The sequence below is a fragment of the Astatotilapia calliptera genome, chromosome 12 (assembly GCF_900246225.1).
Source record: "Astatotilapia calliptera chromosome 12, fAstCal1.2, whole genome shotgun sequence".
Classification (NCBI taxonomy): domain Eukaryota; kingdom Metazoa; phylum Chordata; class Actinopteri; order Cichliformes; family Cichlidae; genus Astatotilapia; species Astatotilapia calliptera.
In genome coordinates, this window is record NC_039313.1 from 8332108 (window position 1) to 8358846 (window position 26739).

At 40.2% G+C, this 26739-nt stretch overlaps 2 protein-coding genes across 2 annotated transcripts; both read left to right on the plus strand.

Annotated features, from left to right (window-relative positions):
• Positions 1-1970: 1970 nt before the first annotated feature.
• marveld2b (MARVEL domain containing 2b) lies at positions 1971-11030 on the plus strand. The gene is made up of 7 exons (XM_026188798.1): positions 1971-2138; positions 4220-5446; positions 6602-6637; positions 6732-6910; positions 8425-8596; positions 8674-8724; positions 9932-11030. The coding sequence occupies exons 2-7, from the start codon at positions 4235-4237 to the stop codon at positions 10046-10048; spliced, it is 1767 nt and encodes a 588-aa protein (XP_026044583.1). The 5' UTR covers positions 1971-2138; positions 4220-4234; the 3' UTR covers positions 10049-11030.
• A 1017-nt stretch (positions 11031-12047) lies between these two features.
• Positions 12048-26339, plus strand: oclnb (occludin b). Its single transcript, XM_026187141.1, has 9 exons — positions 12048-12137; positions 12737-12801; positions 14163-14832; positions 15712-15876; positions 17177-17292; positions 18554-18658; positions 18817-18988; positions 25922-25963; positions 26049-26339. The coding sequence occupies exons 2-9, from the start codon at positions 12761-12763 to the stop codon at positions 26145-26147; spliced, it is 1410 nt and encodes a 469-aa protein (XP_026042926.1). The 5' UTR covers positions 12048-12137; positions 12737-12760; the 3' UTR covers positions 26148-26339.
• The last annotated feature ends 400 nt before the right edge of the window (positions 26340-26739 follow it).

Here is a 26739-nt window from a genome sequence, read left to right on the forward strand (position 1 = left end):
AGAATAGGCATATGCGTCGTTATAACAGTTAACGACAAACAGTAGTAGGATTCATGCAGAAGCAGCTCCGCCCCTCACACGTTATTCCCGATTTAAACTGCCTGTCCCTCTGATGATGATGATGATGATGATGATGATGATGATGATGATGATGATGATGATTGGATAACCGTGGTACATTGGCATAAACATTAGTTGTCCTGGGAACTCAGATGAGCCGAAATAGACAAGATAAGATGTGGTTTTGCCACTCAGATGGATTCAGGTCAAATCTACTTAACAAATACTGTGAACAGTAAAATAAAATAAAAAATCTTCTCAAAGGACGAAATAGCATTTGGTGATGTTTCAGGTCGTCGCTGACTGCAAAGGCTCTTCCTCCAGATAGCTATCAGCTACTACCAGTTGGCAGTGAGGGGAAGGGAGAAGAGAGCGGGAGGAGATGGGACACATGGCACCCACCACCTGTACAATGTAACATACACAGTAACCTGTCTAGTCTAGATGTGTTTATGTTATCTAATTTAGAAGCGTATTTCTATACATACAAGACAGAGAAAAAATTATGTATTAATTATGTATTGTCTTGACCACGAAAGTGCACTTATGTTCATGCCAGTGCACTGAATCATTATGCTGTCATCATTCATAGTCAGCTGTCAGCCTCTGATCTCTCTTCTGGCCTTTCTGAAACGTTTAAATAATATAGTTATTGTCACTTTGTATCGATACAATCCAGTTGCCCTCTGAGCACGGGGGAGTACTTCATTTGATCCAAAAACACACTGAATGTAATGTACCCGATCATTATAAAGAACTTGGCAATGGTCACTGGTGGAATATCCTTCATTTCTAACACATGCACACACAAAGAGAGAAAGAAACAGGTGAGGGTGAGACAGAAGGATAAACAAAATAGCAAAGAAAAGAAAATAATTAAATCTAGAAGAAAAGAATAGAATCCGAATTTAGGTTCTCTCTTCTTTGGTTTACTTTTACATTGGATCGACTCACAAAGTGTCTGGGAGAAGACGTGCAAAGTAAAAGACGTATAAAACCATCAAATGTAATCTCATAAATTGTCAATAGTGAAATTTAAACTACCCTAAAATCCTAAATCCTAAAATTCCTACAACATAGCTATATGGATGTAGGTGCCATTTTTCAGCGTCCCTTTGGATTTCAGTATTTGATAAATGTTTTTTCCTGCAGATTGATTGACTCTGCCTGTTAATCATCACATCGGCCATTCAAAAAACGAGTCACTGGAATTAATATGTTTATTTTACTGCTCTGTGCATTAAACTATCAGACTGGTGGTTTTCTGCAGCATTAATTACATGTTCTGCAACAGTGCGGTATTTTGTTTGTATTTTTAATTTTTTTATAGATTTTTAATCACCATCTCATAATGTCTCTGACTCATTAGGATCAGATATTAGAATAGAATTAGAATAGAATAGAATAGAATTCAACTTTATTGTCATTGCACATGCACAGGTACAGGGCAACGAAATGCAGTTTGCATCCATCCAGAAGTGCTTTAGTGATATAGATATATTACAATATATATTAGCAATAATATAGATATGTGAGTATATTACAGAAATGGGTCTATTATGGTATGTTATAATGTACACGGTATGGTATATGGTATATTAGGACTCATAAGGATCACCCTATGCTGAGGAAGTACATTTCTATAGAGTAAACTGCGCTCACATCTATCAAGAAATAAGGGGCTAAGCTACCGATATCACTTACGTTTCCAATCAACATTTTTTACAGTTATAATAAGTGATACTTTTTTTTGCAAAAGAATAAAAATAAATGTATTAAAAATATTACTTATAAAAACGGTTGTTGAAAGTCGCCTTTACTCAAGGGAACACAACAATGTGGCGTAAGAATGAGAGAGTGAGGATTCAGATGTGAAAAGAGGCCGTGAACGCATCGTGAGGCTGGCCGGACAGGTCAGGTAAGTTTTACCGCGGTGGGGAGGTGCGAGCACTTTGCTTTTCCGGCTCCTGACTGCGCTTTAACTACTGTTCATAGCGATGCCTGACCTATAAGTGTGAGAAAACAAAGACAGGAGGCTGTTGCCTGTGTCACAGACCAGCACCGACACCAGTGAGAAGGTAAGTCAGCGAATGAGTGAAGTTTGAATAGGAGGGGAACAGATGGACTTCCAGTCTGAAGTGCTCTGTGTGTTGTGGTCAAGCCGTGCACTCCCAGCTCTGCCACCCTCATCATGTGTCGGTGCGCTTTTGGGACCTGACGGTAAAGGCGGTACCTTGTGCTGATGTACAGACGCCCTTTGAAGAACCTGTGACCAACATAAGAGATTAAGCTAGGAGTCCTAAATAGTGTATATTTTGTGAGCCTTGAGTCATGGGGAGTCTGAGCTAAGCTCTGTAAAACTACAAATCTCTCCTTTAGTTTACTTATTGAGAAGTGCTGCCATGAAGCAAGAGAAAAAAACGTCCTATTGTGCAATGTCATACTGAGAATATTCTAGAAATATTCACAAATAACGTAAAAATGTAATTATTGTGAATGTTCTCTGTTTAAACAAAAACAACAAAACAAAACAAAATCTCTGATCTTGTGCTCATTTCTCGTCATTTTACTCATGGAATTAGCTGTTTTGCTACAGTTCCCTTAAGCTTTCCCAGTTTTTACAAATAACAGTTATATTAACTTAATAAATGGAAGATGCCTCATGTAGACAGCCTTGACTGAAAAGTCTGCTGGTGTGAGGCATTCACCATTTTAATTATGGCAAGAGTGCTGCTCTGCAGCCAAATGAAGGACAAGCGCTGAAACCTTGACCTGACTGATGAGATGTGAGACACAGTGGATTGCAGTCAGCTGCACCACACTTAGTGGCAGACAAGCCTACAGTGGGGACCTGAATTAAAGACTCCAGTGACGGAGAAATAGACTTGGTTGATGAAGGACATTTTCTTGTACATCACATATAAGAAAACAAGAAAGCTAGGAAATATTTATGTGGATGATACTTTCCCATGCTTCAAAATCGCCTCAAGGTGTTGAGAGATTATTGTATGATCTTTTAAGAAGACATGGTTCCTCTTTCATCTAAACCAAGCACAAAATTCCAAAACTAAGTTTAAAATAGCCTAAGCACAGTCTGGACCCAAACCTGCTGAGGTGTGAATGGTCAGTGTTTCCAGCATAAAGCAGTTCTGAAAAGGAAAAACAAGCCAAAATTCCTCCACAGCAGAGTTGGTGGGTATTCGGTATACCAAGTATTTATTGGAGCTCCTGTGTGGAGCACTGACACAGCAGTGCAGACTGGATAATCACAGTACTTTTATTATCTTAGAGGGATAATTTTGGAATTCGTAGACATTTAAATCCAAACAGTTTACTGTTCTTCAAATTGAGTAAAGACTGGTCACCCACCAGCAGACGAACAGTTGGCTTTACAGCATACGTTTTGCATTTATGACTCAATTAATGGAATTACATTACATTCTGAATTTGTTTCATCCAATTTGTGTCATCTGATCATTTATTAAAGTTCTCGCTGTAGCTGATATTTTTTTCTTGGACCTTGGCAAAAATTCAAAAGTACAGTGCTGTCATGATTTATGGAAAGCAGTGAAACTGTATCAGTGAACCTGCAAGGAGCAGAGGTATTCAAGGTGGATGAGTTTAAATACCTCCAATGGCAGTGCCCAAGAGAAATGAAGAAGAGAGTGCAGGCAGGGTGCAGTGTACAGTAATGAAAAGGAAGGTTTATAAGTAGGTAGTGAGACCTGCCATGATGTATGCTTTGGAGACGGTGGCACTGACAATAAGACAGAAGGCCAAACTGAAAATGCTCAGATGAGCAATCCAGGATTAGCAATAGGTACATTGGAGGGACAGCTCAGTCTGGGATGAGATGGTTTGGACATATGCAGTGGAGGGAGAGTGTCCAGTTTATCCAAAGGATAATGAAATAATGAAGATGGAGCTGCCAGGCAGGAGAAAAAGAGGAAGACCTCAGAGGAGGTTCATGGATGTAGTGACAGATGAGGATGCTGGGACAGGGTGAGATGGAGGCAGATGATCTCCTTTGGTACCCCCTAAAGGAAGCAGCTGCGAGAAGATGAGGAATGAAACTAAGGCCTGTGTTTTTATTTTAGAGGTGCTGTAAGTTCAGATCTTGGTACTATGCCATTGTAATCCTCTCTGTTTCTCTTTGCAGAAAGTCAAAGCTGCGATGTTTTCAGGAGTCTCCAGATTTGACCGAGTGAGGGAGATGCCACTCTATGACCAGGTCCCAGCAGATTCCCTGTATGGGGACCTTGCAATACCTCCACCTCCACAACTCCTGCATGGGACAGTGCCAGCTGTAAGCTTAGACTCCCTGCCCCCTCCCCCTCTACCTGAACAGCCACCTGTTGGACCTGAAGCTTTCTATCCCCCCAGCAATGACGACCCAATGGACGAAGACCGGGACGCTATGGACATTAAGCCAGTTCGCCGCTTCATCCCTGACTCTGTCAAGAACTTTTTCCGTGGCAACAGCAGTAACCGTGGTAGCAAGGGTGGGTCTGGCCCTGATTCCCCTGCTCCTTCATCCAAAAAGAGTGCTAAGTGCCACACCACATCAGGAGTCCCCTGCTCACCGCCTCACTCTGCCCCTCCATCTCCCTCCCTTCCAGGCTCCTATCGAGACCGCTATGGTGGCTCTGGAGGCAGCTACACATCTCAAAAGGAGCGAGATGGACTGCTGCTCGGTGCCGAAGCATTTGACTCTGCATCTGCAGTGCCCACCAATGTCTCAGTTCAGACGTACCAGGAGCGGGTGGAAGAATATCATGCGCGCTACTCCTACATGAAGTCATGGGCTGGCTTGCTAAGGATCCTGGGCGGTGTGCAGCTGCTGCTTGGAGCTGCAGTGTTTGCCTGTGTCTGCGCTTACGTTCATAAGGACAATGAGTGGTTCAATATGTATGGGTACTCTGGGCCGCAGCTGTATGGAGGGCTTGGTGGAGGCGCTGCTGCATATGGGTCTGGGGGTTATTTATACACAGGACCCAAGACGCCTTTTGTTCTGGTTGTGGCTGGCCTTGCATGGATAGTGACAGTTATTCTGGTTGTTCTTGGCATGACCCTGTACTACAGAGCCATCCTTCTGGATTCCTCATGGTGGCCTCTAACAGAGTGTTCCATAAATCTGGTGCTGGGTGTGCTCTATTTAGCCGCAGGATTGGTGTATGTGAATGACACAACTCGAGGGGGGCTGTGCTACTCGCCAGTCTTCAATAATGGAGTGAACGGTGCATTCTGTCGCACCGAGTCCGGCCAGACAGCAGCCATTATCTTCATCTTCATCACCATGGTGCTCTACTTTATTAGTGCAGCGGTGTGTGTGAAGCTGTGGAGACATGAAGCAGCCAGGATGAGGAAAGAGGGGCTGGCACAGGAGGTCTGACACACACACAAAAAGCACAAAAATAATATTCACAGCTAAATACCTAATCTGACCTTTAATGCAGAGGCCTGGAGATACTCCAGAGAACATTTTGGGGGCTTAGGGTTAAATTTGTCATGTAATAAAACATTAATTCTATTACATGACAGTGTACCCCAGTAAGTAAACTATCATGTTTTTGCACCCATCCTGTGCTTTTATATCCAAGATAAGAGATCAGCACATACAAAACCAAAACCTAATGCCAATCAATCCTCTAGAAAATAGAGTCAGCATTCCTGGACGCTGTTGTAAGACCGCTTTGTAAGTAATGTTAAGTAATCACCTGCTTCACTGGATGAGCTTTTTTTTACATGCAACAATTTTATTTTCAGTGTAATTCAGTGTTATTTCTATTGCACCAAATGACAACAACAGCCACAGCAATTTCAAAGTGCATTACACTGTTAGGTAATAACCCTACAATAAAACTGAAAAGTAATACTGAGCAGTGATGCTTATCCTGTTGTGTTTTTGAATAGTTATGCCCCCCAAAGAACTAGCCAGCTGTTATTCTCTTTATCTCCAGTTTTTATTCTAATCTAATATTCAATTGTGTATAGAAAAGCATAGAAAAAAGTGCTTGTATGATTGGGTCAATAAGGCAAGTTCTATTGAGTGATCAGATGGAGTAGAAAAGTGCTATATAAGAGCCAGTCCATTTGTTTATTCGTGTGTTGCACACCTTGATGATTTCACCATGGAAATTAAGCTAAGAAACAAACTGAAGCCCAGCATTCTACAAGGAGAAAGATTATTCACAAGTGGATGTCAAAGCAAATTCAACCCAAGATCAGATTATGCACTGCTCAGAGACACAGTAAAACAACCCAAGAGCTTCATGTCAGATTGTACAGGCCTCAGTGAACGTGAGAGTTCATGACAGTAGAATTAATTCAATTCAATTCAATTCAATTTTATTTATATAGCGCCAAATCACAACATAAGTCGCCTCAAGGCGACTGAACAAGCGTGGTTTGTTTGGAAGGGTTGGGAGTAGAAAACCTCTTCTATCTAAAGAGAACATAGCATCACAGCTTAGGTTTTGCAGAGAGGGTGTATTTACCCAATGTCAGTAAACTCCTGTTTCTCTTTTTCATTACACAATAGATAAGAACCATTGGCTCATCTGTCCCACTCTCTATAGTAAGTATGAGAAAGTGTTTGAAATGTTCCTGCAGACACCAAGGTGCACACAGTATGTATGATCTGAACATGTGTCTATGTTTACCTGCCGCAGCTTGGTCCATCCTCCATGGTGTCGGAGCAGACCCCTCTCCCCACCATTCAGCCAGACATCATGGATGCTCCCAACCACTTAAAAGCTGCTCCTCTCATGGCACCAGAGCCAGAGATCCTCCGTGGTCACATACCAGCCGGACACATCCCCAAACCTGTTGTTATAGCCGACTATGTGGCGTGAGTATTACCATCTAGGTTTCGTCTTCCAGCTGTGTATTGTGCATTTAACAGGGAGGCCCTAGTGTAGTATCAGATGTCACATGTACATTTGACATACAAACAGACTGATTAAACACAGTCCCCAATTTTGTTCTCGTGTTGCAGTGTTTCCCTATTGTAGTGTCTTTACCTTACATTATAAAGTGCCTCAAGGGGACTGCTGATTGGATATGATGCTATATAAATAAAATAGAATTAAATTAAAGTGTTTTAACAGAAATAAAACCTCCAGCAGTGCAATGATGACCACTGTGTTTTTGTACATGGGTATTCTGGGAAAGCAGTATCACACTTACGTCTGTAAATGAAAAATACATAACTCCAAACCACCCAGAATGGTGTGACCTCTTTTAGTTTGTGAACACTCCAGTACAGACTATGTGAATTATGGCTCTTCTAGAAAACTCACTGCTACAAAGGCTGAATAACCATTTCACCAGTGCTACTGTTTGTCACACTTTCACGTTAGGCCCATCTCACACAAAGTGGCATACAGTTCATGTGTAGCTTGTTGCGCGTGTTTCTGTTTACACCATCTGATGTCCTCCTGTCGGTCCAGTTACTGGATCAACAAATTTAATGTTGGTCCAGGTTTCATCATTGCAAGTGACTAGTCATACTGTAGTGATGTCATAGCTTTGCGATGTGGAAACACCATCACATCACACACCAAACCCTCACCACAATCACACCTTGGCCCTAACAGCCCTCATTTTGGATTTTTTTTTTCTTGAGTGGACATCCGCAAAGCTATGACATCATAACTATGTTTGGTCAGATGCGATGTTGATCCTGGACAAATATTATTATGATGATCCAGGAACAACACCGACACACATCAGATAGACCTTCTGGCCCAGTGTGGGTAGGACTAGGAAGTGCTGGTCTTTGGCATTTAATGTGCTACACTGTCAAAGAATGCCCTATGGAGAATCAAAAATAAGTATTGCCACACATTTAATTCCTTTATCACTGAACTCCATTGTTATCCAGAAAGTGTCATCACACAGTGTCCTGCTGGCCTAAATACACAGCACAACTCTAAATGTGGGTTAAATCCACACTACAAATAGTACATTATTACTTGTGCTTGATAACAGTTTGCTAAAAACTCCTCTGACCAGCTCTAGTAGAACATTACTGAGCCTTCAAAAACAATTATTTTTTGAGTGCATATTTAAGCTGCCTTCACTGGTTCCTTTATGATCTTAGATCTTTTCATGGATTTGGTGTCAGTAAGACAAAAATTAAAGGTGCACACATGGTTTAGAAAGTAGTTTATTCAGTTACCAGTTTACCAAACTAACTATTTTCTAAACCATCCTCAGAAATCAGATTTTTATTAGCAGTTTAAGATCAAGAATAAGATAAGTAAGATAAGATAAAGGAGGGTATCCCAGTTAAACACCTGTGTTAGACACATTCAGCTGCCAGTGCTCCAAGAAATATTGTTTCCTTTGCTGTTTCTACAGGAAGTATCCCAGCATTTACACAGATGAGGAGAGGGACCAGTACAAGGCTGTGTTCAATGACCAGTATGCTGAGTACAAAGAACTGCATGCTGAGGTCCAGGCCATGGCCAAGAAGTTCGAAGAGATGGATGAAATGATGGCGAACCTTCCATCCCGGCCCTCCAGCCAAATGGTAATTTTGCTAGCGAGCAGATAGACAGACACACACATTGTAACATTACATCCAGTAACACGTTTGCTTTGTTTCAGGAGAAGGAGCGGATAAATGGTATTTTAATGGAGTATCAGAGGAAGAAAGCTGTGAGTATACATCATGAATTGTTGTCTGTCAGACTGGGGTCTTAGGGAAGGGGTGTTTCTGTAAAAGATATCCCTTCATGTCTCTGTTAATAACAGTTATTATTTTTAATAATACTTAGATCAAAGAGCTGCCCCACTAACACTCTGTTGTGCTTTCATATATTTGGGGGGGGGGGATGTTTTACAGAAAGGTTTGGATAAACCAAAAAACCTAGCAGACACTTGTTTGAGTGCATAACTTCAAACTCTCATCAAACCTCAGAAGAATCTATTTACAACATATGAATTTGTTTGGAAAATAAATGCAGTTTTTCAGCTGAGTCACACTTGTCTCACTAACCATTATATATCGTTCTTGTGTTAGACTCATATTTTTGTAGTTTCCAGTATTTGTTTCATTATTGTTTTATTTTTATCCATCCATTTTCTGTCACTTCACTGGGCTTGGGTTGAGAATGCAACAGTCTGAGAAGGGAAGTCATTTTTAATTGGACTTTAGTCAAGGAACTGAAACCCCAGAGGTTAATAATCTAGTGCTTTACTGCGCAGCATTAATCTAACATGGTTTTTTATTACAGGAGCATCCTCACCTCCCTGACAAGAAAACAAATAAAATAAAAATAAAACCTACAAGCAAACATATAAACTCCTCATAGAAGGGTCATACCTGCTGAATATCCAAACCCAGTGCACAGTACCACTTAAAATGAATAAATCATTAAAACAAAAGTTTAAAAAGTGTTCTTCCCTTTTATTTTAGTGAAAAAGCACAAGTAAATTGTTTAAATTTACTTCACATCCACTGTCACAGATGATAGATGAGTTGGTTTTCTAAGTCTCTCTGCTGCTGTACATACAAATCCTACTACAGGAATCAGAAAAATGCAGATGCCAAATCACCTTACTGTTGTGTGGTATAGCAGGTGATGGGTAATGGCTTTTGTAGGATAGAAGGCCATAACAATGACAGTGATTTGGAGCTCTAGCTCAGATTAATCATGGCAGCTTTCTTGTACTATCTATCCTGTTTTCATATTTTGACAAGCAAACGAACACTGAAAGTCTGAAAAACCCAACTTGAGACCTCTAATGGTGTGTCACCATTAGGGTTCAAATGTACTGCCTGGTTTCTTAATACTTGTGTGGTTTACTGAAATCTTTGTGAAGAAATGTACTCAATTTTACTGATTTATGTTTTCCTTGTTAGGACCCAACATATTTGGAAAAAAGAGAGAGGTGTGAGTATCTAAAGAACAAGCTCTCTCACATCAAACAGAAGATTCAAGAGTACAACAAGTCCGTGGGCTACAGCGATGCCAACTAAGCAGTTAACACAGGTGTGCTCAGGTGTGCTCTGCGACAACACAACAGTGGGACTGTGGTGTAAATTTAAAAAAGACGCTTGTCTCTTCCAAGTGAAACTCCCCGTTACTGCTGAACCATAATTCCTGACAACAGAGGTGACATTATCACATTGAAATAGGTGGAAAACACTGCAGTCACTCCGTCATGATGGATGGTAGACTCACTGTCACTAGAAGGAACATCGTCTGGGATGTGTCGTCATTATAGAGGGAATAGTAAAAGTCACGGAAACCGTAAACTTCAACAGAGTGTTGGTAAATGAACATGCACACAGCACTCCCCGATAGTTGTAAAAGAACATATTGGGGATTTTGCTGTTTTAGAGACTGTAAGATGGCCATGTTAGCTTAGCATAACAGCAACAACAGCAACTTCAAAAGAACACTGGTAGACAAGCAAAGAGATGAAATCTTCATGTTGGATGTTGCTATGGAAACTTTAATACAGTTACTTTTATTCATGGGCAAGATAATAAAGATAGTTGACTGCTTTCCTCTGACTGGACACTGTTTTTTTTATCTGTAGTTTTGGTTTGGGGTCATATGATAGATATGTGTATTTGCCTTATTTTGCATTTAAACATGAAACCTGTGCTCTGAATTTATATTTTTAACTATAATGTAAATTCTGCTTTGTGATTTGTACAACTTTGCCATAGTAAATATGTGTTTAAAATTGGCTGACATGGTGGTGCAATGGTTGGTACGGTCAGTCCACATGATGAACAGATTCTCCACAAGAGATCTTTTAGGTGCTTGAAGTTAAAGCGAGATGAGGAGGTAGGGAATGCATCACAGGACATTAAAGTTTCCCAGCAGAACCTTGAATCAGTTGACTATTTGAACTCTGACCTGTCTCCGACCGCACAGCTCCATGAACACCAAGCTGTCTTCTGGTACCTTTCTTTTGTAACCTTCATTAAAGTTTTTTGTTTCTATCAATGTGTGCTGCAGTGCCTTCCTTTAGTGCCAGGTTGTTGTTTTCTACTCACTGTTCATTTCATGGGAAAACCTTTAAAGCCGACCACTCTGTTCAAGGAACACAATATGACTCTTGGTGCCAAAAATCCTTATGCCAACTCCCATGACCCCTACCTGAAACGGTGCCCATTGAAAGATTGGTAATAAGTTCTGCTTCCAGGGGTTTTAATTTTGCAGCTACTCTGATGAATAAACTAACAGCTATCCAAAAACAGCAGACCCAGCGACATTTTCCTGCAGCAGCTGTTCCTGAAAAACTCAGTATTGTCACTCACACCAAATTTAAAATGGACTTTGAACAAAGAGTTTCTCTGCATTCACGTGTTAAGTAAGAGTATTTGTATAAATGAAAATGAATACAAAGACAGCAGTGACACTGATAAATGGGTAAAGGAATAGAATATTTTCTCAAGGTGTGTCTGCTAGAAACTGTCCAAAAAGCAAAGAAACATGCGGGCTACTAGAAGTGGTCTACTGATGCAGGGGTCAAGGTGGCTGCTGGACTCACAGCGGTGCACTGAGCAGAAGCTCTACCTGCAGAACAGGTTTGACAGGTTACTGTTTGTCCTACCAAGTTTCACAACAGTAGGAAGACGGGATGGGGACATCGGCTCAGGTTTCAGGTACATCGAATTAGTGCACGTATGCATTTTAACAGAGATCAAGTCTGGCACGTCGGGATTCGCATTTCTTGATAGTAACCCTGCTTTTTGTCGAAATTGCGGGATAAATAGATGTTCAAAAGAGATTATGTTTGTTATTTTAAGTGGAGCAGATTGAGAGTTCATTTGTTTATAATCTGGTTTTAAGAGCACTGGAAATAAAGCTCAAACAGTTCCTGGAAGAGTACACGCATCTTCTGCCTGTTTCCAGAAGATGCAGGCACTGAGGACAGGTTAGTCCTGTTTCAAGGAGGAGGCGACCACGTGACGAGCACACGCCTATATGCCCGTCTCATTGCTACCTGAGTGCGCGCTGTGGATGGAGGCGGTCGCGAGCACAGTGTTTGCGTTCGTATTTCAGTGAGTGTGTATTGTGTTCATCAGCAGGACGCCGATCATCACACAGGTAGGTCCCTCTTAAAGGTGTAACTAGAGTTTACGGACAGTTTGAAGTAGAAGAGATGAGCATTGATGTTAAAGTCAGTTTACAAGTGATGGAATGGATCAGTGTTATCTGCTCAGACAGCTGCTTTTAATCTGAAATGGCCACTATATTAACAGGCTTCCTCATAAACACAGGCGCTGTTTTCCATCGTAGTGCTTTCCATAGCCAGACATTGGTCCCCTGATACGTCACTAGTTTGTTAGATTTTCGCATTCATCGTTTGAGATGACCATAAAATATATCATTTTTAACAAAGCGTCAAAGTAAGGCACTTCATGAATATTAGTGCCAATCATTTCTAATCATTCCTAGCCCCACATTTCAGAAAATCAAACGCAATTTGAAGTGTTGACTTTTGAAAAGTATGTATCACATAATTGATTCAGTTACCTTAGACAAGAAAAACAAAGAAATCATGTGAGCTAGGAAATCTGCACAAACACACATTTGTAACAAAAGGCTGAGAGCTGGTATGTGCCTCAGCAGGAAAACTAGTCTGACACATGACATTATACAAAAGCTTTTGAATGCTCATTGCTTCTTGTGTGTTGTCCTACTAGAGTGAGTGGAAGTTGACCTTAAGTATGCCGAGCAACAAACACAGCAACCACAGTGGCAAAAAACGGTAAGCTGAATTCCCTTTATCATTCACTACGCACAGACACCTGCTTCATCTAGTCATTTATGGACTCAGCTGACTTAAGCTCAGTGCAGTGTTTATGGTAAATAAACCTCTGGAAATGTAGACATGTTCGAAGAAAAGCCTCAGAATTCAATGATTTTAAATTAAGGTTTAAAGGATTTTCACATAACAAAAGTGACAAATTTCATCATTTTTGAGCAAGCGTTTGCTTGTTTTTAAATTGCCAGTAATACGTTTAAAAAAGCTTCAATATAGGCATCAGAAGACCGTAAGAGGTTGTGTGATGAAATTCAGGCAATTGGTAATAATAGTTATGCCTTTCTATTTTGTGGCTTTCTCTTGTTTTGTATATATTCCTCTTGACTGTATATATTTATCCTGTTTGTTATTTATTCCTGCTGTCCTACTCTTTATGTTTTATTCTGCATAGTTGACATGGAGCACCCATAATTTCATTGTACATGTGCAATGGCAATAAAGGGCTTTTCTATTATACTCTATTCTATTCTAACATTAATTTCAAATACATGACAAAAATGTTTCATTGCAATTTAAGGCATCCAAAAAAAAGTTTCATTTTCACTGGGAACTAACTCAGTATTCTTTAAGGAGTGGCCCCCACCCAAAATTCAAATGACTGGATTGTTGTATTTGTAGGGCCACAGAATGCATATTTTCTGTTATTAGGTAAACCGCTTCCGCGCCGGACTTTCTGACGTCTTTAGCTGTGCATGCTTTTCCTGTTAGTAAAGTCTGTGTTCAATCCCACACTATTTCTCTTTGTCACCCGACTGTTGGCATAGTTTTCATAGTTGCCATTTTCCAGCGCTCCAGTATTCACAAGGCATTGCTGCAGTGGGCCGATTCACGTTTGATTAGATTTTTACGTCAGATGCCCAACAGCATTAGTGTCACCTTTTGGGCTCAAACCATAGATCTTTGGCTTATTAGTGTATAAACAATTTGTTGTATTAAAAAAAACTTGAGTTCTACCAAGTTTTTTTTGTTGTTCTTGTTAACTATTTGACAAACACATCCATCCCTAATAAACTTTTTTTTTAAATCATCTTTAGCCTTTGGAAAATGTGTGATGGACATCAATGAGGCTTTGGCTTAGTTGGGTTTTAGATGACATGAGGATTTTCTTTTTCAAAGTGATAACCTGTTCATTTCAATGACGTGAAGTAGATCACACCATTATGAGAAGTTGCCCTTGTGATGAAAACATTGACAATATTAGACCTTATTCTTGGGGTAGCCTTGCTATTTTTATATCAGTACTTGGTGTTTGCTTTTCCATGTCTTGACAATGACCACAACTCATCTTCTCTCCTCTGTTCCAGCCACAGGCACAGTGAAGTCATGTCCAACCCAGCATTTTCCTATTATTCTGGAAATAAGGTGCTTCACTTCTATCGCTGGAATTCACCACCTGGTGTGATGAAGATAATGTGCATCATCATTATCATCATGTGTGTGGCTGTGTTTGCCTGTGTGGCCTCCACACTGGCCTGGGATTACGAAATGAGTCTCATGGGGGGCGGAACTGGTCTCATGCCAGGCTCATATGGCAGTGGATATGGAACCGGTTATGGGGGCGCGTATGGTGGCTCATATGGTGGCTCATATGGTGGTGGATATGGTGGTTCCTATTCCGGCTATGGAGGAACACAAATGGATCCCAGATCTGGCAAAGGCTTTATCATTGCCATTTCTGCAATTACCTTCATAGCTGTGCTTATTATATTCATCATGGTTGTGTCAAGGCAAGGTACTGCCCGTTCATCAAAGTTCTACCTGGCATCAATCATTATCTGCGCCATCTTGGCATTCCTGATGATTATTGCCACTATTGTGTACCTGGTGGCGATAAATCCAACAGCACAGTCCACGGGGTCTATGTACTACAACCAGGTGGTACAGATGTGTGCCCAGTTCCAGAACCAGGTCCAGCCCCAGGGCCTCTTCTTAAACCAATACCTTTACCATTACTGCGTGGTGGAGCCCCAAGAGGTGAGACACTTTTTCTCTAATAATGTGTGGTTGGATCTTTGGCACAGGATGTGCGGTTTCTGTGTAGTTCCTTTCTCTGTGTATACTGAGAGTTTGTTTAGTTTCAGCCAGAGAGGTAGCAGTAAATTAAACTCGCAGTTAATGGACACATGAAGATGAAATTACGACTTCAGAAGACTAGAAGAAAAATGCAATAGAACTGAGTGGTGTCAGGAAGAGAAAAGTCTGCAAATGTTCATTTTATTGGAACTTTATGTGTTCGTCTACTTCAAAGTTATTAAAAGCAAAAGAAACAAAAACCTGACAAATGTGTGTGCCCCTCTTTCAGTACTAAATCAGCTTGTTCTGGGTGCACTCAGGGACTGGTGCAATTGAGCTCCAAACTTTTCACATTTCTTAAATTGGGGAAAATACTGAACACCAGTGTTTGCTTGCCTTATTTTTGTTAAATTGACGCCATTAAATGTTAACTGTAAGAACTGCAAACATCACCATAACCCTGACAGAAACGGCGTCACTGACTGTCGCTTGTGGGCAGGAGATATCTTGAGCAGCAGAATACATGTTGGTGATCAGGAATTGGGTGTGTTTCTACACATTTTTGCACTAAAGCAGCAATCAGCTGAACTGAGCAAGTGTGCCGTTGGAAACCAACTAGTACATGTAGTGATACTGGAAACCCAGTTTGTTCTACATGAATTTGGAATCATTGTTTCATGGCAGACTTGTACCTGCAAATGTCCTTTGGCCAACTCATTGTTTGGTGGCAGGTGTTATAAGATTGAGATTTTTAGGGAAATGTGTGAAACTTGCCTGTCATTTACATCCCTGATAATGGGTATTACTTCAGCTCCATGATCTTGGTTGTGCTTCTTGCAGGCCATCGCTGTGGTTATGGGCTTTTTGGTGTTTGTTGCCCTCATCATCCTGCTCGTGTTTGCGGTCAAGACTCGCCAACAGATCAGGCGCTGGGGCCCAGAACGCATTCTCTGGGAGGAAGTCAAGGTTGTCAATGTTGGTCACCACAACAGCGTCGGGGAGTGGGTGAGTCTGTGTGTGACTGTGTTGACATCAGCATCGCATTTACCTGTTTATTAAATAGCAAAAGCCTGTATCAGCTGCAGCGTAACTTTATTCAGTCAAATTAAGGTTGAACTAAATATATCAGGTCAGCTCAACAAATTCCCCACTCAGTCTCAAACTCTCTGTGAATATTTTTGAATATTTTAAATACTGTAAACACGACACAGATCTGCAGTCAAGAGCTGGAACACACAATATCTCTAAGGTGTGTCAGAGGGCTTTAAAATTTCCACAACATTAAAGTCAGTTGCAGGGTGATAATGTGTTATCTGCTCTTATCCACTATTCAGAATGCTTGGTTTTGATCTGTGTAATCTCTAAACAGACTGTTAAGAACATTAAAACAGTCTGGGACATCCTAACAGCACTGTAAATGGCAATAAAGATGCATAGGAGCATAATTCATGTAATTGGCTGCAGATTCTAACCACTACTACTACTTCAGAAATTACACAACTTGTTTGTTACAAAAGCTGAGAATTGGTGTGTGTGTGTGTGTGTGTGTGTGTGTGTGTGTGTGTGTGTGTGTGTGTGTGTGTGTGTGTGCGCGTGACAGGTGAGAGAGACACTGGGCAGAGGAGGTTTCACCTGTAGTTTCTGGGTGTGGTCTGTTTAGCCACTCTTAGTTTCAGCATGATGTGCTGTGGTGTCACTGTGATGTCATCTAAAGTGAAACAGCATGTTGTTATATTTTTATTCTTTTAAACATTAACTCATTAGATCTTTCACATGTTCAGATTAATTAATTTATTCCCTGTCTTCCGATGGTAGTGATAAAAATGGAAAATGTGTATCTGAGTATTATGTCCATGTAGCTTTAATTCCAGCTGTGTACTTTCCAAGTAGCACCATCAGGCCTGAGATTTCATCAGGTGTGCTGGTTAAAGGCACTGACTAAGACTTCTTGTTGACAATAGTGAAGGTATTTGTGGTATTCAGACATACAGGGACAAGTAGAGGAACCGGTTGGTCCCTGCGGATGCTTCTTGCTTCATATGGAGGAAACAGGTTTCCATGACCTCAAGTATGAGCGTAGTATCTCATTAGGTTATGATAAGGCACTCTCATTAACGATATGGGACGAAACTCATTAATGTGAAAAATCTTTGATGACATAATCGTGGTATTTTCACCTTAAACCTAAACTCAAAATATTTGTAGAGCCACTTCCACCCCTAAACTGCTCATCATTTGGAAAAGTCCCTTTAATTTCAATCTGGCATTGTAGAAACTCTGAGGCTGACTATGTTTGTTGCTTCAGGTGACCAACGTGTCTGGTGATCCAGAGGTGTTTGTTAATGACCATAACGATAAAGTTGGGGCCTCTACAGACTATTTAGACCAGCTGGACTACAACAAGCCTCTATACCTACCAGGGTAAGCATGTTCTTCATTGTTATGAAAAGGTATCATTAAGCACTGGGGGAATTGGGGTTTTGTTTTGTTTTGTTTTGTTTGTTTTTTACAGATATAGTGATGCTAGCAGCTCTATTGGGTTTTTATTCTTGAATAATAAATTACTGAAATGACTGAACAGTGTATAATTTGTTTACTTAAAACATGATAGTCTTACCTTGGGTGTCTGGCCTTTTGCACATGCAGCATCACTGTCAGTCTGTTTTTGTAAATGAAGTTTTGTAGGACTAAATGTTCTGGGGTGGGGTGCAGAGGCGGGGGGGGGGGGGGGGGGGCTCACATGATCAGGACTGTGGCCTGATGGAGTTAGTTACACAATTTTCCTCTGTAAACCACCAAAGTTCATCTAAAATAAAACGGCTTGGAGACTTCTGGGTGGGGCACCTGCTATCCCAGCTGGTGAGGAGGGGTAGACGCTGAACAGTCACCAGTCTATGATGGGGCTAACACAGTGAGACAGACAACCATTCACTTTCACATTCACACCCACACCTACGGTCAATCTGTGTGTTCGGACTGTGGGACAAATTGAAAATGCCCCACACAATGCCCCACACAGACATGGGAGAACATAACTCCACACAGACCATGACACTTACAATCCACCACCAAAGCCTCTTTGATTATATTTTTAACGTCGCTAAATTCCCAAGAAAAGGGATTGTTGGTATTATATTGTATTGTTGGTGCTGTAGTGAAAAACACTCACTGAAACACAGAAAATAATAACATTTCAAATAGAAATGTACAATGAAGATACATTTATTTGTGAGTGTGGGTCAATAAGAAACTGTTCTTCATGGTTGTGTAAAAGTGCATCATTATCAACTTTGCGAAGATGAACATCTCAGCTGCTGCAGAAACTGTTTCCTGTGCTGTGTAGAGGGAACTCCAGCTGGTCAGACGGGGATACTTCTGTTCAAATCAGGTCAACAAACGATCAGTGTCCCTGTACCAAATTTGAAATGAGGTCTGGTGCAAAGAGAAGAGGTGCACATAACTCTGTAGTAGCACTCGATCACAGTGATCCATCTCTGATGGGTCAGCTCATCCATAAGTTTTGAAGTTTAAGGTACTGAAGGATAATGGGGAACCATATTAACCATATTTGAGACCAGTTGGCTCTGTAAACATGCTACAAGGGTTCAAGTGTGTTTGTTTTAATGGCAGATACTTATAAGGCTTTTGCAAAAATGGATGAATCAGTAAATCCTGTTTGCAGAGACTCTGACATCAGCAGCTATGTGGGAGGCCTGCAGCCCAGGCTGAGGGACTACGACACTGGTGTGGAATCTGGGGATGACCTAGAGGAAGAAGATTTCAGTGTGTGAGTGCATGTGATTCCATTGCCAGTTATTAGCTGATTGCAATTAATCTGCTATTTCTAGATCAAAGCTGGTAATAAAGAACTTTGTCTTTGACCTTGACTGATTCGTATCTCTTTTGTTTTACTGGTTATGTACTGAATTGTCTTCTTGCATATAGTTTGTTTCCCCCCATTTTGGATGAGCAAGAGCGTCTGGCCTACAAACAGGAGTTTGATAGGGATCACCAAGAATACAAGAACCTACAGGCTGAGCTGGACAGCATAAACCAGGACCTGGCCGACCTGGACCGAGAACTGGACCGACATTCTGATGGCAGTCCAGAGTTCATGGTAAGGGCGGCAGCATCTGTCTGGTTCTTTGAAGGGAAGGTGGCTGGTCCACCCTTTTTTTTTTTTTTTTTTTTCTTTTGCCTGTCCCGTTTGGCTCTTTTGCCATCAGAATTATTGTCTAAAGGCAAAGAAAGATGCCCAACGGATTTACTTTACCAAATTGACCATCCCAGCCTTGCCGTAATGGTCCATTTGATTCACCTTTTATTGTTTATTTTATTTTCACTTACTGGAATACGGGACAGACTTGACTGGGGGAAAGAAGGGGAGAAAGAAAGAGGGAAAGAGAAACAGCTGAGAAGAGGGACGTTGAAACGTTATTTACGTTGTTATTTTGGTTAGTAATGTTCTTGCTGTGCCATAACATCTCATTAGTGATTTCGATGGACTGCAGGCTGTTATTTTAATGTATCAATTCTGGATTTAACAGGAAGCTAATGAAGGGAAGCCAAAACAGGAGAAATATGCTCTCTCTTTCTAGTACATGTCAGCACTCTTGCTGCAGCATTTTGGATTAGCTGAAGGCTTTTCGGGGAGTTTTTAGGACATTCTGATAATAATGAATTACAGTAGTCCAGCCTGGAAGTAATAAATGCATGAACTAGTTTTTCAGCGTCACTCTGAGACAGGATATTTCTAATTTTAGAGATGTTGCGCAAATGGAAGAACGCAGTCTTACATTTCATAAATGTATGCCGTACCCTAGGTTTTTATACTTAACCAGCACAAGGCATTTCAAGTAACTGAAATAAAAATTAAAACTGCACTTTTTAAAAAGTATTCTCCATATTATAATAATTTAAAAAAACTAAATCTAAAACAGAAACCAATGAAAACTACACAAACAATTTTCAGACAATAACAGTTAAGCGACCTAATGAGTATCTAACAAAAACCAAACACTCAAAATGAGTTAACAATGACTGTGATTTAGATTTCAGTTCAGATAAAATATTTACAGTGTGTTATTTATTTTAAACATCCATGTAGATACTAAAAATGACATAGCATTTAAACTGTAATTAGAGCCAACTGGCTTCACTCAAAATGTAAACGAGCCCACCCACCACTTGAAGCACACTCTGGATCTTCTTCTTACATATGACATATAACATTCTTCCCAGAAAAACCTGTTTTTTTTTCTGTTCATTTCTTTATAATATTTAGATTTACAATATTACACAGTAGATGTCTTTCTGAAAGTGCTGTAACTTAGTGAAAGGATATAATTCCTCCACTGTTATCTTCTTCAATGATATGTGCCAGCACAATGCAGAGGAGCTACCTGAACTCTACTCCCACAGAGGTTGATTATCTTGTTAATAGTGTTACATTCTAACTGCGTATGAGTAGTAATATACCTGTACTTTTTTTTTTGCCCCCCCACCCCCACCCCGAGGGCATTCCCCCCCCACCCCCCACCCCTCTCCCCCTACACCCGCCACACCCCCCACCCGGGCATTTTTCCCCCCTCCCCTATCCCCCTCCGCGTCCATGTGCGTGTGCACGTGCGCGAGAACGGACTTTTTGCACGTGCATGTGTGTCCAGGGGTCATATGAGTTCACATGTGTTTAATAGAGTATTATTTAATGAAACCATAATGTGTTTTAATTAAACTCTTTTTAAAGGATTGTATAGGTCTCAGAGTTCTGTTATTTAGACATAGGTGATTTAATTGAACTACTTTAGGGGTATTTTAACTAGTTAGGAGCCTTTTGCATTTTCTTCAGTGCTATTTAGGAGCAAATAGTTTTAAAACAGAGGGCCGCAAATAACAGGTATCCCTTTAGAAATAAACAGTGATACTTCTAAAAACCGTGTATTCCCACACAGCATTTAATTTAGCTAGTTTAGGAAGATTTCACTTTTCTAATAGTTTCACAGGCTAATAGTTTTTAAATAGAGCACCACAAACAACATGTATCCCTTTAGAAATAAACTGTGATACTTCTAAAAGTACATATTCACACTAGCGCTGTATCAACCTCAATGTGGCTTTAATGCAACTAGTCTTATAATTATCTACTAGTCTGCAACAGTTAGACTCGCTGATTACACATAGCTGATTTAACTACTTTAGGGGCATTTCACTTTTCTAAAAGTTTCAAAGGCCAATAGTTTTAAATAGAGCACCGCAAACAACATGTATTCTTTTAGAAATAAACTGTGATACTTCTAAAAAACACATATTCACACACTCTGTAACAGTTAGACAGAGGGGGGTACAGTTAGGCTCCCAACAGTCTGTAAAAAAGGTATGAAGCAACAAAAGAGGAGACCTTATCAAGAGCATCCCAGCCCAAAGGTGTTTCTTCACAAATAGTTAATTCCCACACTCTGCAACAGTTAGACTCGATGATTACACATAGCTGATCAGAGGGGGTGCAGTTAGGTGCCCAACAGTCTGCAAAAGAAGTCATGAAGCAAACAAAAGATGCTCCTTATCAAGAGCATCTCAGCCCAAAGGTGTTTCTTCACAAATAGTTAATTCCCACACTCTGCAACAGTTAGACTCGATGATTACACATAGCTGATCAGAGGGGGTGCAGTTAGGTGCCCAACAGTCTGCAAAAGAAGTCATGAAGCAAACAAAAGATGCTCCTTATCAAGAGCATCTCAGCCCAAAGGTGTTTCTTCACAAACAGTTAATGGCTTTAATGCAACCAGTCTTATCATGTCAGAGGCCAACAGAAACCATGTCCAACAGAGTCTCCAAAGGCCTGCCACCTTTCTTCCTTACATCATGCTCTTTTATCTCTACATCTCAGAGGTCAACTGAAAGTAGCCCCACCTATATAAAAACACCCCATCAGACACACAGTATTTTCCTCAGCACTTCACAACTGCCGCAAGGTATAGCGTTTTAACTTGTTATTTTTTCACCTGAATGTGCATTGGAGCCGACTTTGCTACCCGCACAGAGCGTTTCTGACAGTCGGACGCTGCTTATACAATAGAGAAAAGCAACAATACAGAGTGTTTCTCTGCTCCAAGAAATCCGAGGGCCTTTCACAAGGTAAGCATGTCTGTTATACCCAGGGCATAAATGTCTGTATGTCAGTGCTGATTATTCAAACATTGTTTAAAATGTGACACATATGTTGTCCGAAAACATTTCCTCTAAATTTGCAAAGTTACTGATTTAAAATATATATATTTTCGAATTTTTAGTTGCATGTCAAACATATGATAGACTCTTGAGCATATTCGTATAGCTAAATTCACAATGGTATAACCGTGCTAAATAAAAGAGGCCCAAGCACCAATGCACTCTAATCCACTCCGCTAAACTGTATGTTGATAAGTACATGTAGCGTACCTCTACCTCTACAGCTGAAAACAGTTTGTATCCGCACTCTGAGGGTCTGCTGAATTGTTTTAATGGCACTTTTTGACGAACAGCAGATGATGAAATCCTATTTATTGTAGAAACTGTCCCTAAGCTATTGTTGCTCATACTTACTGAGGTCCCTAGCTACTTCCTTACTATGTCAGTAAACATTTTTGAAAAGGAAGCTGTTGTAGATTTAAAGAAACATCTTAATTGAAGCAAAGGCAAAAAAAAACTGGAATGAATTTTATGTGACAGAGAGAGAGGGGGGGAGATCATTAATACAAAGGATTGGAGCCGTTTTTGGATTTTCACTTGTTGTTGGCTTTAATATGAACAGTCACATAAAATTCATTCCAGTTTTTTTTTGCCTTTGCTTCAATTAAGATGTTTCTTTAAATCTACAACAGCTTCCTTTTCAAAAATGTTTACTGACATAGTAAGGAAGTAGCTAGGGACCTCAGTAAGTATGAGCAACAATAGCTTAGGGACAGTTTCTACAATAAATAGGATTTCATCATCTGCTGTTCGTCAAAAAGTGCCATTAAAACAATTCAGCAGACCCTCAGAGTGCGGATACAAACTGTTTTCAGCTGTAGAGGTAGAGGTACGCTACATGTACTTATCAACATACAGTTTAGCGGAGTGGATTAGAGTGCATTGGTGCTTGGGCCTCTTTTATTTAGCACGGTTATACCATTGTGAATTTAGCTATACGAATATGCTCAAGAGTCTATCATATGTTTGACATGCAACTAAAAATTCGAAAATATATATTTTTTAAATCAGTAACTTTGCAAATTTAGAGGAAATGTTTTCGGACAACATATGTGTCACATTTTAAACAATGTTTGAATAATCAGCACTGACATACAGACATTTATGCCCTGGGTATAACAGACATGCTTACCTTGTGAAAGGCCCTCGGATTTCTTGGAGCAGAGAAACACTCTGTATTGTTGCTTTTCTCTATTGTATAAGCAGCGTCCGACTGTCAGAAACGCTCTGTGCGGGTAGCAAAGTCGGCTCCAATGCACATTCAGGTGAAAAAATAACAAGTTAAAACGCTATACCTTGCGGCAGTTGTGAAGTGCTGAGGAAAATACTGTGTGTCTGATGGGGTGTTTTTATATAGGTGGGGCTACTTTCAGTTGACCTCTGAGATGTAGAGATAAAAGAGCATGATGTAAGGAAGAAAGGTGGCAGGCCTTTGGAGACTCTGTTGGACATGGTTTCTGTTGGCCTCTGACATGATAAGACTGGTTGCATTAAAGCCATTAACTGTTTGTGAAGAAACACCTTTGGGCTGAGATGCTCTTGATAAGGAGCATCTTTTGTTTGCTTCATGACTTCTTTTGCAGACTGTTGGGCACCTAACTGCACCCCCTCTGATCAGCTATGTGTAATCATCGAGTCTAACTGTTGCAGAGTGTGGGAATTAACTATTTGTGAAGAAACACCTTTGGGCTGGGATGCTCTTGATAAGGTCTCCTCTTTTGTTGCTTCATACCTTTTTTACAGACTGTTGGGAGCCTAACTGTACCCCCCTCTGTCTAACTGTTACAGAGTGTGTGAATATGTGTTTTTTAGAAGTATCACAGTTTATTTCTAAAAGAATACATGTTGTTTGCGGTGCTCTATTTAAAACTATTGGCCTTTGAAACTTTTAGAAAAGTGAAATGCCCCTAAAGTAGTTAAATCAGCTATGTGTAATCAGCGAGTCTAACTGTTGCAGACTAGTAGATAATTATAAGACTAGTTGCATTAAAGCCACATTGAGGTTGATACAGCGCTAGTGTGAATATGTACTTTTAGAAGTATCACAGTTTATTTCTAAAGGGATACATGTTGTTTGTGGTGCTCTATTTAAAAACTATTAGCCTGTGAAACTATTAGAAAAGTGAAATCTTCCTAAACTAGCTAAATTAAATGCTGTGTGGGAATACACGGTTTTTAGAAGTATCACTGTTTATTTCTAAAGGGATACCTGTTATTTGCGGCCCTCTGTTTTAAAACTATTTGCTCCTAAATAGCACTGAAGAAAATGCAAAAGGCTCCTAACTAGTTAAAATACCCCTAAAGTAGTTCAATTAAATCACCTATGTCTAAATAACAGAACTCTGAGACCTATACAATCCTTTAAAAAGAGTTTAATTAAAACACATTATGGTTTCATTAAATAATACTCTATTAAACACATGTGAACTCATATGACCCCTGGACACACATGCATGTGCAAAAAGTCCGTTCTCGCGCACGTGCACACGCACACGGACGCGGAGGGGGATAGGGGAGGGGGGAAAAATGCCCGGGTGGGGGGTGTGGGGGGTGTAGGGGGAGAGGGGTGGGGGGTGGGGGGGGGAATGCCCTCGGGGTGGGGGGGGGGGGGGGGGGGGCAAAAAAAAGTACAGGTATATTACTACTCGTATGACTCTGGATACTGTAGCTCCTCTGGAAAAAAAAAAAAAGCCTCATATCAGAAGTGGTGAATCCTTTTAATGACTCACACATGTCCACCTTAAAGCAGATAACCCATAAGTTACAGAGGAAATGGCATGTCACTTATTTAGAAGATCTTCATTTAGCTTGGAAAAAGAGTTTGCTGCTCTATTTAACAAAAAACAAAACAAAAACAACCCTGTAAAGCTAGAATATCTTACTATTCATCTCAGATTAAAGAAAATAACAACCCCTATTTTAGGCAGGCTGACAAAAAGTCAGATCTCTGTTGAACTGACTAGTTCTTTAACCTTAACTAGTAATGACTTCATGAATTTTTTCACAAATAAAGTTTTAACCAAAAGAATATTCACATATTCTGGAATATGTGCCACAGGCATAAAATTCAGTACTGGAATTTATCCTTCTGAGTTAACTTCAGTCCTTACTTTCTGAACCAGCAAAATGGGGGGTGGGGGTGGGGGGGTTGTTTTGTTTTAGACTCCATTCCTAAAGACTGTTCAAAAAAGTCTTGCCATCAATTAATCCTACAATTTTAAATCTGATGAAATTTACATTGTATTCAATTTCATTGTGAATGTACAAGTGCAAGGCAACAATTTAGCTTCTAACTGTCAACAGTTTAACAGCAGATGCGAGGTGGCTGGTTTTATAGGAAACTTTATAAGACTGATATGTTGGGGTGACCATGGCTCAGGGGAATTGGGAAGCTCATCTACTGGAAGGTTGCCGGTTCGATCCCCCTGTTCTCTCTGTCCTGGTTGTTGTGTCCTTGGGCAAGACACTTTACCCTACCGCCTACTGGTGTTGGCTAGAGGGGCGATATGGCAGCCTCGCTTCTGTCAGTCTGCCCCAGGGCAGCTGTGGCTAAGACTGTAACTTGCCTCCACCAGTGTGTGAATGTGAGAGTGAATGAATAGTGGAATTGTAAAGCACTTTGGGTGCCTAGAAAAGCACTATAAAAATGCAATCCATTATGTGTTTGCTTATATTCAAATAATTCTACTCAAAATCAAATAATAAATCCAGTAATAAAGTGTTAGAAATGGTTTGAAAACTTTAGCATAAAAGAAAGTTCTGTGTGAGAATTTGGGATGATGCTTACTTCTTTAGCCAACTAATATATGTAATCTGATCTCAGGATGCCTTGAGTGACTATAACAGGCTGAAGGACTTCAAGAAGGTAAGGTTATTATTCACATTCTCAGCAGTGAAATTTGTGTGTAAAGAATTCAAACAACAATACCTTTCTTATGTATTGTCCACAGTCATCAGAGTACCAGATTAAGAAGAAGAGGTGTAAATATCTGAGATCCAAGCTGTCGCACATCAAGAGAAAGATCAGTGAATATGACCGTCGACCCTGAACCTTCAACCCAAGACCCTGTCTATGAACTGAACTGTCCAGTTTATGACAAACTCCTGTATGATTATTATTATAGTGATGCTCTTGCCTATGAAATGCATTTTTATAAGCCAATCAAGTAAGAGTTTTTCTACAACAAAAGGATGAATAAAATGTGGATTTTTTTTCTTTCTTTTTTACCTCTCAGTTCCACAAGTAAAATTTTGAAAAACAAGTAAGGTTTATAGACTTTATTGTTTTTCTCTTGTGATCCGAAATGTTTTGCATAATTGTGGGCACAGTTAAGATGAGACTTATAAATTTGTTCGGTATCGGAGTAGCTGTGCATGTGCTCTTGTAAATGTTTATTTTTATTCTTTCGATTGTTCTGAAGTAAACTTTTCTATACTTTATTACCTTGGCATGATGGATATAAAGGAAAACTCTGTTTAGTATGGGCGCAGAGCTTATGTTATTAGCACATAGCATAAATGTTCATGGATCTGGGCGCTAATAACTTCTAACAATTGCCATGTACTGCATTAAACTACCATTAAGCATTGTCATTTTTTTAGTTTTCCCACTGATTTTTGCACTCTCCCTGATATGTGCAG

Bases quoted from the DNA above. Each gene is read 5' to 3' on its own strand.
- oclnb (XM_026187141.1), top strand. From the start codon at position 12,761: ATGCCGAGCAACAAACACAGCAACCACAGTGGCAAAAAACG. The intron at 12,802-14,162 runs GTAAGCTGAATT...CCTCTGTTCCAG, and splicing joins AACCACAGTGGCAAAAAACG to CCACAGGCACAGTGAAGTCA. The intron at 15,877-17,176 runs GTGAGTCTGTGT...TTGTTGCTTCAG, and splicing joins ACAACAGCGTCGGGGAGTGG to GTGACCAACGTGTCTGGTGA.
- marveld2b (XM_026188798.1), top strand. From the start codon at position 4,235: ATGTTTTCAGGAGTCTCCAGATTTGACCGAGTGAGGGAGATGCCACTC. The intron at 8,597-8,673 runs GTAATTTTGCTA...GCTTTGTTTCAG, and splicing joins CCCGGCCCTCCAGCCAAATG to GAGAAGGAGCGGATAAATGG. The intron at 8,725-9,931 runs GTGAGTATACAT...TTTCCTTGTTAG, and splicing joins AGTATCAGAGGAAGAAAGCT to GACCCAACATATTTGGAAAA.